Raw genomic sequence first — 15,432 nt, 5'->3', positions numbered from 1 at the left:
ATTTTCACTTGTATTTCCCACTTGGATTTTTCCACTATTATTCCTTTTTATTAAATAGTTTCATAATATTTTCAATAAATAGTGGTTGGTATTAAATACTCAACATCTCAGATTCACTACAATGCATTAAAATCTAGAGACATTAGACTTAGGGCAAGGCCTCAGTGTAGGCTCAAGTGCAAACCCTGAAGTACCACGTGGAAGTAATCAGTTGTCAAAGAGTCAGAAGAACCAAAAGTAGTGACCTAGACTAATACTATTTATTCCTCAAAGTTTTTCATGTCCTTTAATTTACCCAAGGCTGGAAAAAAATTTTATAATTACTTGACTCTTAAATCATACCACCATAAATGCACAGTCCGTAACTTTTTGTACAGAAATGATATTTTTCTGATTTAGTAAATAAATCGACTCTGAGGGAACACAAAAGCTTTCATGAACTATTACACAACAAAATACAAGTACAAAACTCCTGCTGTTGTACCTTATAACATTTTAACAGCATTACGTCATCAGTGAGGAAAAACAACTACCTGGATTATCTGTTACAGTTCTTTTTTAAATTTACCTAAATAATAAGTATCATCATCATAATCTATCAGCATATAGATTATAAGGAATTGCTTCATAAAATAGGTTAGTGAGCCAAAGACCAGTAGGTTACACAATTAGCAACAGTCCTTTTGATCTTCAAAAGCATGCCTCCAGAAATTCATACTTGATAAAATGTTTAAAGTCCCACTACTAAGCTAAATATATTATTGCTATTATCATTACTTAACTTATGAAGATGAAATTTTAAGCTGGGGATCTGAAGAAGTATTAAGTGGAAAAAATTTGCCTAATTAATTTCTGAAACTATCAGCATCATATTTTAATTACTACTGTGGATTTGGATTTACTTTGCTCCAGTGAGATAATGCCAAAATGCCAAAAATGCTAATGCCAAAAAATGAGTTTACCATGTCCATGTGTGCTAAGAAAAAAAAAGGCACCCATGAAATATTTTAAGATCACTCATACCATTTATTAGAAACACTAAAATGTACTGCAGAGCCTGTGGCATACAACATCAGAAATTTCCTCCTGGATGAGCTATCAGTTCCTGAGAACCTCTGAGCTATATTTGAAGCCAACAACACTCACTGGGTTTGGGTGCCCTGACACCTGAACCCTCACCATCAAAGTCAGCCACCTCCATTCACTACACTTTGTAAGAGAAGACTTTTAATGCCAGAGAACGACATTTAAAACAGCCAGTGCATTACCTGGGAGCTGTCTACTCAAGCCTGCCAAGAATCTGTCACAGCAAACAACAGCACGGGATAAAGTCCTGGTACCTGAGCATTAATGGGAATAAGAGCTGACACTCAAGTTTTCCTACTTCCACCTATGCAGCCTTTTCAATACTGCATGTCTTCAAGTATCTTAAGTTATTGATTCTATAAATAATAGAAACCCACTTCTCTCCCTCCTTTCTTTTCCCCAGTGAATATTTACTTCACCAGAGTAAAGCAGCTCCAATACAAACCACATGAATTATGCCCAAGAACTATGCTAGGGAGTGGGAGATAAATTCAAATGCCATCAGAAGAAAAAAATTCAGTCTTGTACATCTGAACTAAATAAGCTACTACCGCTGCCCAACGGAGAAGAGAGGGCCACTACCACACTCTTCCTTCCTCCCTAAGGAGGGGAGCTTTATTTGAGGCTAAAAAGTATTTGAGCTCCATCAGACAAGCAAGACAGACAAGTGAACAAGTATTTTTCCATTCTGAAATGGATTTAATCACAAAATGAAGCTAGCAGTCTGGTCAGAACAGAAACGTAACATTAAATCATCTGCAAAAACTCTGATGACCATACACGTATCACAGGATGCTCGTTACTTCCAATTTTAATGTCTGCACCAAATGTAAATCACACATCTGAGCTTCCCAAATTCCATGTGTGAATCTATTTTCTTAGACTATTTCACTAGAAATAATAAAAATAATTCCTCCTATCACAAAGTCTCAGCACACAAAAACACTGACTGCTTCAATTAGCTATGCAGCCACCATAAAGACAAAAACCAGTTTATCTGTTTTGTCTATTGAGTTGACCAGGACTGTAAAAAAAACCCATAAAAATTACACATTTATATGGATAGACAAACAAGAAGCTCTGCCTAGGCAAAAGCATTCCAGTTAAAAAAGAAAACCCTTTGGCACAAAGCATATATAACTGTCTAGCCATTACTTGTTGAAATAACCCAGGACCTCCTCAGGTAAATGCAGTGTGAGTTTGGTAAGGAAATCAGGATCTGGATATACAGGCTGCATATACTTAAAACTCTCCTGTAGTCAAGACACTACAAAGATTTTCCTCAGATTTAACATAGGATTAACACAGGCACTGGTACAGTCCTAAACTTGATCACAGCATACACACATGGCCCAGTGTATTAAGTTATGTCTGTGTCTGACGCAGCTATCTTACACAGTCTTAAACAATATTTGTATTGCTTGCAAGAGCCTTTTTTTTTTTTTTTTTTTACCAAGAAGTAACTTAACATACTGTAGTGGAGGGTCTGTCAATCTTTGCTCATGCCCTGTTTTGGGTATAGTTCCACAATACAAAAATGAGAACCATTCTTACATCTCCTTTCCTTTTTAACCTTTCAGACACTACCAACAAAACCTCACAATTTTGTTGAGCCAAGAAACAAGCAGCTAATGAACATGCACTCACTGTTAAGATCCACACATTCTATAGCAGTGGGACTTTGATTTCTACCTGTTGACAAAAACTCCACTGCAAATTCAGGTATGATGGTTATACTGAGTAATGTATTTTTGATCAAGAGACTAAAACTACAGGTTATCACCAACACAGGGTTTAAGACATGACTCTGAGAATGCTTTTCCCTACAAATAAATACCAATATAAATATCTGTATCTTCTTTAAAACTGGATGGTTTAAATTTTACAATTATTTCCCCTACATAGCCCCCATCTTTGCAGATACTTTTGGTCATTAATAAGTCATCACATGAAATTGCCCTAACTGGGAGAAGAGTGCCTGTATACACAGAACATAGGCTTCACTGAGCAAATCTAAAAAATGCTACAAGACAGCAGCTGCATAGTCACTTGATAAAAAGAAATACAAAGAAGTCAGTTAACAGTTGAGTATCAAGTGGTGCAGGACAGTCAGAAATCAAATATGAATGTGACTCTACAGAAATACCATTTAAAAAAAAAGCTGAATGATGGCAGTGAAGTGGGCTTACTAGAGAGACAATATCCGACAACCATGACATCCTGACACCACAGGAAAGATGACTTCTAACAGCGTAAAATGTGATGACATTTTACTGAGCTGCAATCAAGTATTTAGGCGTGCAAAAGCAACCAGACCAAGAGAAAACTTTTTAACTCGAAGCTCACAGATGCAGACCCCAAATATAGAGCAAACTTTCAAAATAAAATTATTTATATCCTGTCTCCATCGTTAAGGCACTGGAATTAATGGTAAAAAAAAAAAAAAAAAAAAAAGAAGTTCATTTAAATCTTCAACACAGGGAACAACTTCTAAAGGACATTTACAGTGTATCATAAGACTAAAGTATGCTTGTCATCTATAGAAGCAACATACCATTACTGAATCTCAAATTAGTTCTCCATATTCTTACTGCTCATAAAACTTCAAAATAGAAGGAAATTTCTATAAAATTCTCAATCTTGAGTTATTTCCAAGACATTTTTTCTTCTAGAACACTTAAGATTGAACTAAGCAGATTTTCACTCTTTTCCTCAGGTGTTTTAAAAAAATTAAGATTTTTGAGCATGAGACAAAAGCCATAGGAGAAATTTTTAAAGAGTATAAACAACCATTTGCAAAATAAAAAGCTGTTTTTCTGAAAATTAAACTCTCAGCACAATAACATGATTATTTTCTCAAACACAGCACAAATTTGGAAGAATAAGCTATCTGATCATATACTTGATTAAAGGACTGCTTCAGAGGTCTCAAATATTTATGCATCAAGACAAACTGCAATTCTCATTTTGACAACTGTACAATGATCATCATCACATTATGAAACATGCCATAATTTTTAAAAGCTACCTCTTCCTCCAGATTTCATTTAGTGGACTTATTTCTTTTGAAAGCTTAGAGAGTTTTGTGGAACAGGTAATTTTTATTTCCTGTGGCTTATTTACTGGCTAATTATAACATGTTCAAAGACCAACTCTAAACAATAACACAACAATCCATTCCAACAATTTGAAGACGTCATTGTAAAATCATCACTAAATATTGCTAAGTTAATGTTCTCCTATTGTGAATGACTAACACGAATGAAAAAATCATATTTTGTTGCTTCAAAGCCCTGGATAAAAATATCCAAGAATTTCTTCTTCACTGAAGGCACAGTCCTGCCTGGGCTGCTCCCTACATAATCAGCCTTGAGACTATTCGCATGACTCTTACCTGTTCATCAACATAATCATCTATTCTTTTCTGGCATTCAAGCCATGCTTCAGCAACTTGGCCCATTTCCTGTTCCAGCTGATGATACCTTTGTAGCAAGGTACTATACATATCTTCACTACAGGAATCCTGTGTTGTTCCAAGCCTAAAAGTTCAAACAGCGCTTGTTACAGAAGAGACATTTCACTGAAGAATCACACTTTTCAGTTCTGCCAGCCAAAATGAATGTTGTGAAAATGTGATTATTGACACACCTAAGCCCACATAGCTGCTTGTATCCCAAAAACTTGAGCATTTTTAGTAGTCGTCAAAAAAATATCCAAACCCTACTTTATTCCAATCTTCTGTAACCAACAATAGCAAGAATGTAGGAAGTGCCACATTGCTAGAGCAGAGCCTCTTTCTCATGAGCAACCAGATGACGAACCTATTTGTTCAAATTTTGTTGCTTGATATATTCATCCTTCCAAATTCTATGGGCTAAATATACATGTTGACTCTCCACTGCAGAGCTACATAACAAAAAAAAGCCAGAAGCTTGTTAAGCAGCACTCTCATGACCAGTGTAAAAAAGATTACTAGACGAGTTGGAGCTCCAGGTGGGAAATGTGATGTAGAATGAGAAAAGTGAGATACAAGTAGTTATCTACTATCACTTGAGCAGCATGGAATTCAAAACATGGGCATGCCAGTCACTGCTGACTGTCTCTGAGGAGCCCCAGAAATAGGAGACAGACTTAGCTCCCTTCCTACTGCTGCATCTTTGCACAGCATAATGCTTCTTAAGTAAATATGCCAACTCCCAATACACTGACTTTAGAAATAATAAAAGGCAAAAATCTACTCAGTAACATGTGTTTAAATCACACTGAATTATAATGACCTGTCAATTGACATAAATAAAGTGAAGCTTTACAACATTTTTCTACTCAGTAATTAGGGAGAAACTGTGTGATAATTAGTCACAGAGGTTGTGTAGTAAATCAAAGCCAGTACCAAAAATCCAAAATTAAAGCATCTCAAAACATGGTATTTAATTAATTCCAGGATTTCAGGGAGGTTTGTTAATGATTTTCATTGCAATAGGATGTCAACCCAACCTCAGAACCACACAGTCCTACCTTGTCACCTGGCAAAGAACTAAGCCCTTGATTTTAACTCAGCAATTCAGCATAATGAAGAGCTGAGCAACTAGACAATCAGTAAGCACCAAGTTACAGCTGATAGTGTGAATTCACCAATAAACTAAAATTTGTTTTCTTGTTTTTGCCCAGAACCTGCAACACAACCACTTAAGAAGGGTGCACAAGCAACTCTGCACATGAAAACTTGGGAAGTCCATGGGTTGAAGAGTACAAAAAGAAGTTTCAAGGGATACAGTGCCTTTAGGATACAACATTTCCTTAATAATAGTGCAAACACTTCAACTCCTGTTACTAGACGACAATTTACTACTTTTCTTGGAACTTATGTTTCTGGTATGAAGTAATTATGCAAGAATCAAATCCCTACCATATAAAAATCAGTAATTAGTTCTCATAACTGCTCCTGACTAGTATTATTCTTTCCCACAGTAGTTGTGCACAAAATATTTTTTAAAATATGCTCAAGTTAGAAGCAAAAAACCTTAGCTTTAAAAAAACTGTATTAGCAATAGAACAGCATCATTTACGCTTTAATTTTTTTATTGTCACTCTGAAAAAAGCTAAGATGATACTAATAAATACACTTTCACCCCCACCAAGGCAAGTGTAGAGCAACAATTTAGTAAACATTTCAGTCATCCAAACAGAGGTAGAATATGTTCCTCAACTGCAGTAAAGAAAAGGCAATAGAAAGGATAACACATAAATAAAATTTAACAAGAATTGCTCGCTTTAAAAGTAACTGAGACTTCCAAACCATACCTGTTGACAAACTGTATGCCTACATATTTTGATCAGGAACAAAAAATTTTTTTTGAACAATGGCAATTAACTGAAGCTCTGCAAATATCCTCACGACTGCCCCATCCCATGCAGGGAAAGCAAAGGGGACAGAGATGCCCCAGATATTGGTCACTTTATTGGGCACCACATCCCAATTAAGCAGTGTGGTGAATGCAGGAGGCATCTTGGAGACTACATGTAATCAGAAGCATCTTAATCCAATCAATATTATTTAATCTCTAAGAAACTCTTCATACAGACACTTTCATCAGGAATTACCACCCACTCACCTTTGAAAGGATTGGATTTCCTCAAATACTCTATATGAAAACATATCCTTATGAAATGCTCTGTCTGACCTAGAAGCCCTGCTGACTAATTAACTCTTGCTAAGCCATAGACAGCCCCTACAGCTGGCCTGCAGACTGTGCAGCTGGGCTGCCTCCTAAACAAGCCACAGATGCTGACTATGTAGCCAAACAAGATACAATGCATTAAGACTCTGGTAGCTTACCCAAACAGATGTCCCCTGTCAGCTGTGGAATACTGGCACAGCTGATCCTGTATCAGCTAAGCAAACTCCATCCCCACAAGGCTGCTGTTTAAACCCCCTATGCGAACACCTTTTCTAGTCTGACATCTAGTAAGCATCCTTGGAACTAACCACAGAACACCAACTACATATTTTAAGAAAGCCAGAGATATACAAAAAATTTAGTAATTTTGGCAAAGGATGAAAGAAAGGAAAAACAACCAAAATCTAAGCCAAGCTGAGTCAAAACGCCATTTCACATTTCTCTTCAGGAAGAGAAAATAATGAGGCAAATGCTCTTTTGTAAAGAAACTCTGGCAATACTTTCTCTACTGCACCTAAGTGGTGTTGTTGTCTGTTGACCAAATGTCCAGAGGACTGGACTGATCCTGGCTTTTCTAAGTGAAGCATCTGTGGAACATTTCTGCACTGATTTCCAATGGAGGGCAGAAACATAGCCTTCACAGAGAAATCTAATTCTGTCACTTCAAGACACAGAGAACTCAAAAATAAAATCCTGAGACTCCATAAATACAAACAAAATCTATGTTTATCAAAGAAAAACAAGACATACACTATATAACCAAAAAATGGGAAGCTTGTGCTGAACCTTTCCTATCAAAAAATTATTAATGTCAATCAAAAGAGGAAAAACCGTAAGTTCAAGGATGTTTCACATAAACTACCCAGCAAACACAAATACACTGGAAAAGAAACTCCAGCAGAAGAGATTCTGATTTCATCATATTTATAAGCTTTGAAGGTGACTGTCACTGCAGTGACAGCAGAAAAACAACTTCTGTTGCTCTGACTTTAACCACAGTAGCACAGAACTGATAAACTAAATAAAAAATGCTTTTGTTAAGAAATAACCATAAAGTTCACTAAGACCACTCTCAGCTCTGCAGATAAAGGCAATAATAGCATTTTTATATAGTCAGGATTGCTGGAGTAAAGAGATGCAGAGAGGTCTTGTCAAAAAGCATGGACATGATGAAGGCCAGTCACAGAAAAAGAAGCCACAGATCACTGGAAAAATACACAATTAAACAACATGCTGTTGAACACAGCAATAAAAGCAGCTGTTGGGGCAAGGGAAAAAAGGCTTTCAATACCAACCTAGTTTCATCTAAACATACTGGGTAATTTATGAGGGACCTTAGACTTCTTGCTGAGCCTGCAACAATTCAACTTATTTGACTAATCTTTTTTTCCTTTCTAGTATCCACTAGCAAAAGGAGGATGGAAAACAATTTTTTTATTCACTGCACACAACATCTCTTGTAACAGAATTAGTCAAACTGCTCTTCTACCATGAAAAATTACCCAAGACAATACCTTTAAAACACATGTACACAAATAATAAATGTGTTTCCATCACGAACAAGACTGAGAAGTCAACATGAACCACCCACAATGGTATTTTAAACATGTTGGGACTGAGGGTAAAGAAAATGTCTAGTAATACCTCTTCCCTAGAAACACTTTGGCACTGCACAAATTGCAAGCAGAGCAACCCTACTAAGAAAACACACAGTTTAATGCCTCAGAAGCTTTAAAACCACGAGACCTACAAGCATATAGCAAGGGAGTTTCTTCAAAGAAAAGATGGGTTAAAACTCCAAATTCAGTTCTTTGCACTATGGGAAGCAGAGGGTAATGAGGCTTTAATTTGTAGAGCTATAAAAACAGCAGCAATGCCCGATAATTGAAAACAGTACCGTTCAGTCACGCCATCAGTATTTACACCGGATGCTGTCATTTTACTGGGTAACTTACAACTAAGCAAATCAGGGTTGTAATTCTTCTGACAAGCAAGTTATGACAGCAGCCTGCTCAATGAACAACACTCATTTCAAGAGAGATCCACAAAGATTTTTACCATTTCAACTGCAGCAGCATGTTTTTCTAATGCTGTGGTTGCAAATATGGGTTTTCATTTCTTCTTGAAACCACAAAACAAAAGTTAAACTCTACCTTAGCTGTGACACCAGTGTTGGCAAGCTATTCTGCAAGAGTGGCTCAGAAAATACCAGATTTTCAAACAGATGCTTGTTGTGCAATTCCCATGTAACCTGAAATTTCTTCAAGTGTTCATTTTCCTATAATGATAAAAAACAAGAAATAAACCAGGGTTAAGGAAAAAAAAATTCAAGCAGGAATTATTTCAAAAAGTCTGATTTCCAACGCACAGGCTGTATGAGCCAGCTTGGATCTGATGAAATTTTAATACGCAAACTCTCAGAACTGAAGCAATTTTTAATGACTTAAATAACTAAAGCATCATTCCTTCTAAATTGTCATGAATTTAAGAAAAAAAAAAAATGAAAAAAATATCAGTCTACATTACTTGAAGTTCCCATTCATTTCTGCACCAAAAGACACATTTTATGATCTGAACCTGTAATTCTCAGGTTTTCTTGTCAAACAATTGTCTACTTATGATTATTTTTTAGGTTTTTTAGCTTATCTAGTGTAAGACTCCAATGCAATGTCAACCTATAATCTTTATTCAAAACTGACATAAAATCAAATAAACAGTTCTCAACTACAACTTAAAGAATGAAGTTCTCTAAATAGACGAGACCAACAGCTTACTTCTCTAGTAAGCAGAACATTTTTGTATTTGAGGTTATTTAACACATCATTGTACGTAATTTCAAGAGCTAAACCTTAAAACTATTATCATCAAAACACAAGAATTCAAAACACATATAATATTCTTTTCAAAGCAGCAAGTTTTCCTACATACAGCCAGCAGTAGGCAGGTTTTCTATACCAGGACTCACCCACACAGCAGAATTAAATGCAAGCATTCTGGCTCTCAGATCAGCAAGTGGGCCTTAAGCACTATAACCCCAAGCACCCAGAGACACCATTACATTCTGGAACTTTAAAGTTTTGTTAATAACAGTGGGTAAAAAAAATAAATCCAACCAAACATATTTTATCAGACCTGAAGACAAGACTATCAGCATTTAAAAAAACAAGTTCAAAGCACTATTATTAAGAAGGGTGGGTGGTAAAGTTTTTTGAGTTGCTTAAGACACATGTACTTTTTCATTTTGAGTATGACATCTTCAAAATATTTTAAATTTCGATAAAATGCTAGTAATTTCTCAAGGTTCAATGAAATAGTGATTTCTCAAGGAATTTCCGTATTATGGTGTGAACAAAACAATCAACACATCTACACGCTCTTGTGTATCAGTTTGTGCAGATTATGGTGTTTCTCACAAAGAAGTATCAGGCAAGTTTTCTTCAGTATGCTGTGTACTTGAAGGCCGTTCTGTACTGACCAGAATCTTTCCAAATTGCTGTCAGTATAATTCTGTCATTTGATGGGGCACAAAGCTTTAGTTCTTGCTCTTGAAGTCAGATAGATTCCTTTAAAAGGAAGCACAACTGTTCTAATTGCATTGAGAAATCAGTAGCTCACAGGTGAAGGTTCATTATGTGTCTTTCTACAGTACATCACATGCAAAGCTTTCATCCTTAAAAGGAAGGCAGCATATTTAGAGTGGCTGCCTGTTATGTATTTTTGCTGAAAAGATTCCTTCTTCCATAGTGTACTGGTATCTTGAGAGGAAACATCCACTACACTGAAAAACCTAGTGACCCTATTACCTGTACTTAAAGCTGTGACATACTACTCTGCTTAATAAAAGGGTTATTTAATAAATCTAAGAAATGCATGACAAGAGACAGCACCCTACATTCTCACATTTCAGTTTCTCAAGGTCACAGCTTAGCAAGAAGAAAGCTCTCAGTACTGACTGGGCAGCAGAAGGAAAAAGAAAAATCTGGCATATTTTGTGTTTTCTTATGCTTCGTTTTTTAAGAGACAAGTAGAATTTTATTTTACTTTTTTTTTTTTTTTTTACTTTATTTTACTTTTGTCAGGAAAATTGTTGACTAGGGAGTTCAAACATCTTCTGTTTTTTCATGGCTATTATTTCATATCTCCCAGACCTACTAGTTTTCATGACTACTAGTTCACAGTAATTGCCAGGAAAAAGATATAAAACGGTTATTTTCTGATCAGCTGTGTAATTATGGCACTAATGGGTTCATTACTGGCAGATCCACTTTGAGAAAGCTAAGGTGCACTCCAAACCATTCGCTTTTACAGCTGAACAAGCTGCAACACCAATCAACCTCAAGAGCAACCTCCTCTCAAGCACCTTGTTAGAAACTTAATGACTGTTAAAAGCAGTCAATAAACAGGAGATAGCAGTGACCTCACATCTGTATCTAAGTGATAAAGCTGAGATAGATAATACAGACAACAGCAAATACAGAGCACTGACAACAAAAAAACCCCCATCAAATATGCTTAAGTTTCTTAGAAGAAATATCTTCCTGGTTTGCCAATTAAATTTTATGGACAACCCTACCTCAGTCATGAAACTGCTTCATCTCCACTTTATATCCTCACCTATGGCCATCGTAGTGAATGTTCCATCTATTTTTTTCCTCTTTTTACCCATCCAGACAGCCACTTTCACCTAACTGGCAATAAAATCCAAAATCCCCATTTTAGCCATCTTTCTTTTTTCCTACTTGCACAAAGCTTAGACAAGAAAAGGGATGGACAGGATGAGTACCTTAGCAAAGGACGCACAAGAAAGGATTAATAACAATACAGGATTAATTAATAACCTCCTAAGACCTTAAACAAATATAATTACAGAATTTGTTAATGGCATTACTCACCCGATGGGCAGTTACTCAAGAAGAAATTTTTAAGGCTACTGCCTATTTTATACCCAAAAATGTAATCCCAAGCCTAACATGGCAATCAGTTGACAAAAAAAGCATTCAAGGAAAAACTTCAGAAATAATAAATTACATAGCAGATTAAGTCTGAGGCAACAAAATCTCTTCAAGTAGCCATCCAAGATCGTGAGTGAAAAGTTGAACATGGAAACAATTTCTGTTAATGCTAAACACAAAAGTTGATGTCACTTAATAAGGGCTGTCAAGAGACCATTAAAGATTAACAGAGAAGTGTTTCACACATTAGGATATCTAGTATTTTGTAAATCTGCTAAAAGATTTGTTTCAGATTAAGTGTCACAAACAACATCCCACCTTTTTTTTTTTGTGAACAAAAGATAATTTCATCAAGCCACTGTAAGAGATTACTACTTCACACTTCTGAATATTTAACTGCATTTTCAGAACCCCCCTGTCTCTAAGAATGAGCACAAGAAGAACCTTACAATTTACAACCACAGAAGACACCTGAAAGAGCCCAGAAACAACCCTGTCATCCTTAGCCCTGGCAAGCAGGAGCACAAAGGCTGTTTTTTCAGTCTTACCAGAGTAACTAGGAAGGCGCTGATTGTACCCGCTGCCTGACAGAGTGCACTGTACTCTTCAAGTAGGAGTGAGATGAACTGTTGTGCCTGGGGTGGCCCTTCTGTCGCTAACGTTGATGCAACCTTAGATCCCAGGGACAAGTGTCTGAGCAGACGAACCTTCATTTCAAGCACATATTCCCTAGCTTGCTGTTCCAACCGTTGGTAAAGCTGGTATGGATCTCTTTCACAAAGCCTTTATTTATAGAATATTTGTTACAAAAAAAAAAAAAAAAAAAAAAAAAAAAAAAAAGACAGCATGTAATCAGCAGTTTTCATCTTCCTACAAGTATTTACCAGTTACCATTATCATCATCAAAAACAACCTCAGCGGCTCAGGTTTAGAGAACTACTTTAAATCTCAGAGAACACAGTCCAGTCCCCTACTTCTACACTTATGGAACTGAGCTCCAGCGTACCTTTAGGACTAGGATGCCTGCACACCTGAGGAGCAAACTGATTTTAAAAAGGACTTTACAACTTCACTTCAGCTTGTGAGCTCAAAATCTTAACTCCATTTGCATCCAACCCTGCAGGCACCCAGACTTAGATAAGCTCTGTCGCAATTTCTCCATATTGTTCTTAACATGCGACAAATTAGTGCCTACAGAAGAAAACTGAACACGATGGCTGCTTTAAACCACTTGAAATGATTTCATTCCTCTCTAAATTTCAGTGCATGGAATTTAAGCATGCACAGAATGCTTTGGGTTTTTTACACCACAGGGAGGTGGGAAAAAGAAATAAATGGGGTAAGTACTTAAGAGTTAGGTGAATAGAAGTCTGCAGTCTGCAGCTATCTAATCTGTGCTTTTCCCTCACCACTCACGAAACAGTCCTATCATACTGCCATCGGGTATTCCAACATAGAATAGGGACATTACTTGGCACCACTACTTATTCCAACAAACACAACCAGACACTCCATTTTTGCCAGCTGTGTCTAACAAGAGCCAAGCAAGAAAGTGGGAATTTCTGTCTTTTAAACAGTTACTCAGCCACAGCAGGGTCTTCAGGATGCTACCTAAATGGAGGATTTTTTTTTAATGCATTCAATACCTACAAGGACTACCTTTATAAAAAATTCTGCATGGTACTAGCACTACAGACTGGACACACCGGTGCCTGCCCAAACCATATCCTTTTTTTATTTTACATTTTACAGACCATAAGCAACTCAAGTGAAAAATAATCCAACTGGCATGTGCATCATCTTCTTTGAGATCCTGTTTCTGTCTTTGTATTTTAATAATCTCTCTCAAAAGTGAAAAACAGTTCTGAGTAATGAAAACTCCTGAGTACATAAGAAAGTTACACAGTATATGTTCTGATTTCCAAATTTTTTCCATTAAGGAGACGCATAACATCAATAACCATTTTAGCTGTGATTCAGTTTTAATTACCAACACACTATGCAACATTTAAACATCTTTGATTTCCAAGCCTATATTGCATGTTTTGATCCCTTAAATAAACGAAGTGTGACTAATAGGGAGTGACACTATATTAGTCTGCTTGTACACAACTCATGTTCAAAACCAAACAGATTTTATATAAGCAAAGTGCAATGTGCTTATTTAATTATCTATTTAAGCCAGTTCAGGTGTACAGTCATATTAAGAGCAGTCCTAGATGAATTTCTCTTTCAAATGTGTCTTGACCTTACCAGAATTTAGGTTCAACTAGAAATTGCACATGAGAACTACAGCTGATCAGACTGCTCAGATAATCAATATATTAAGCACATATGGAACCCAGGAGAAAAAAAATGCCTTGACCACACACTAAGTTATAGACAAACTGAGATGATCCTACTCGAGCCCTTTAAGGTTTGCCACATTATTCTTAAAAGCAAAAAACCCTGAGGGTCACTGAGGATCTCATTAAGCCCATTTTCACTTCAACAACTACAAAAGCTACAACTGTAAATGAGAATGAAATTGGAATTCACCTCCTCTAGTGATCAATGTTCAATGTAACTTTTTTTTAAATAAAATTTCTTCCAGGTGTTACAAGCATGGTAAGGTGCAAACATTCACTACAACTACTAACACAGGCTAGTTCCACAAGGTAAAATTTTCATGTGGGGCAATTAAAACTTAACACCGTCTTATGAATAAGGCCTTGTGAAGAATAACATTCCAGGACCCTCTCGTAATTATACATTTATATTCATCTTGCAAACAGCATATGAATCTAACAGTTCCTGTGCATTCAAATCAGCACTGAAAAACCCAGAATAAAATAGAATTAATATTCTTTGAAGTCAATATACCTATCCACCAGCTCTTTCATTCCTTCTTTATCTGGTACCAATGATTGGTCTTGATCGTCTGCCAAGGGGGTCCCAGCTTGACGATAAATACACCGAACCATGTATCTGACTTCGGACCAGTAATTCTGAAGCTGCTGAGGTTCACGTTCAGGCTCTGCTGAATTCTCTCTGCATGTGAAGACAAAAGTAATTACCCTCAATTTGTATGCATCACATAGGTGTATTGATTGCTACAATTCCAGGACAAGAAAGAGTAAATCTGAAAATGCCTAGAATAATGTATGAAGCTGGGTAAATAGTGCCATTCAGAAATTACTGTTACTGTCAGAGAACCTGTTTCAAGAGTTTAAGCACACACCTACAAACAAGCTAGAACACTGAAAGTCTGACTACATCCACTGTGCTGCTGAGGTTGAGTTCAGTTCTTACCTGCGTTCATTACAGGCCTCACAGTTGCACGCTATGTCTGAAGGAGAGGAATTGCTAAGATCTGCAGCAGGCACTGTCTGGGCACCAACAGTTATTCTTCCTCCTCCCACAGATTCCTGCTGTGATCCACTGTTTCCAAGAGGCATGTGCAAAAGGAAATCTTGGCTCTGAAAAAAAAAAAAAAAACCAAACAACCCAAACAGTTGGTAAGGTCTGAAATGCTACTAGGTAGACAAATACTAAAGGGGCAATTCTTAGTGCTGCATGTATTTTAGGAGGACACTCAATCATGCACAAAGAATTAGTCTTCCAAAAGCCTAATAAATATAAGAGATGGACAGAGATGACCAACAATACAAACAGAGCTTCATTTCTAATGACCAAAGTATGCTGGTTATAATTACCACCTTTATGTACTTCAGCAT

At 36.6% G+C, this 15,432-nt stretch overlaps 1 protein-coding gene across 1 annotated transcript in view; it reads right to left on the bottom strand.

Annotated features, from left to right (window-relative positions):
* Nucleotides 1-15,432, bottom strand: part of FAM193A (family with sequence similarity 193 member A) — a 78,875-nt gene that overhangs the window by 25,306 nt on the left and 38,137 nt on the right. Inside the window, exons 4-8 of the mRNA XM_066317393.1 lie at nucleotides 15,008-15,174; nucleotides 14,579-14,746; nucleotides 12,265-12,499; nucleotides 8,918-9,042; nucleotides 4,481-4,625 (exon numbers count right to left, since the gene is read on the bottom strand). Of these exons, the coding sequence (XP_066173490.1) occupies nucleotides 4,481-4,625; nucleotides 8,918-9,042; nucleotides 12,265-12,499; nucleotides 14,579-14,746; nucleotides 15,008-15,174 (840 nt within the window). The remainder of the gene's footprint in view (nucleotides 1-4,480; nucleotides 4,626-8,917; nucleotides 9,043-12,264; nucleotides 12,500-14,578; nucleotides 14,747-15,007; nucleotides 15,175-15,432) is intronic.

This window comes from Sylvia atricapilla, chromosome 4 (genome assembly GCF_009819655.1).
Source record: "Sylvia atricapilla isolate bSylAtr1 chromosome 4, bSylAtr1.pri, whole genome shotgun sequence".
In the NCBI taxonomy this organism is placed as follows: Eukaryota; Metazoa; Chordata; class Aves; order Passeriformes; family Sylviidae; genus Sylvia; species Sylvia atricapilla.
Note: the sequence above shows the minus strand (reverse complement) of the source record. Positions and strands in the feature narration are given on the sequence as shown.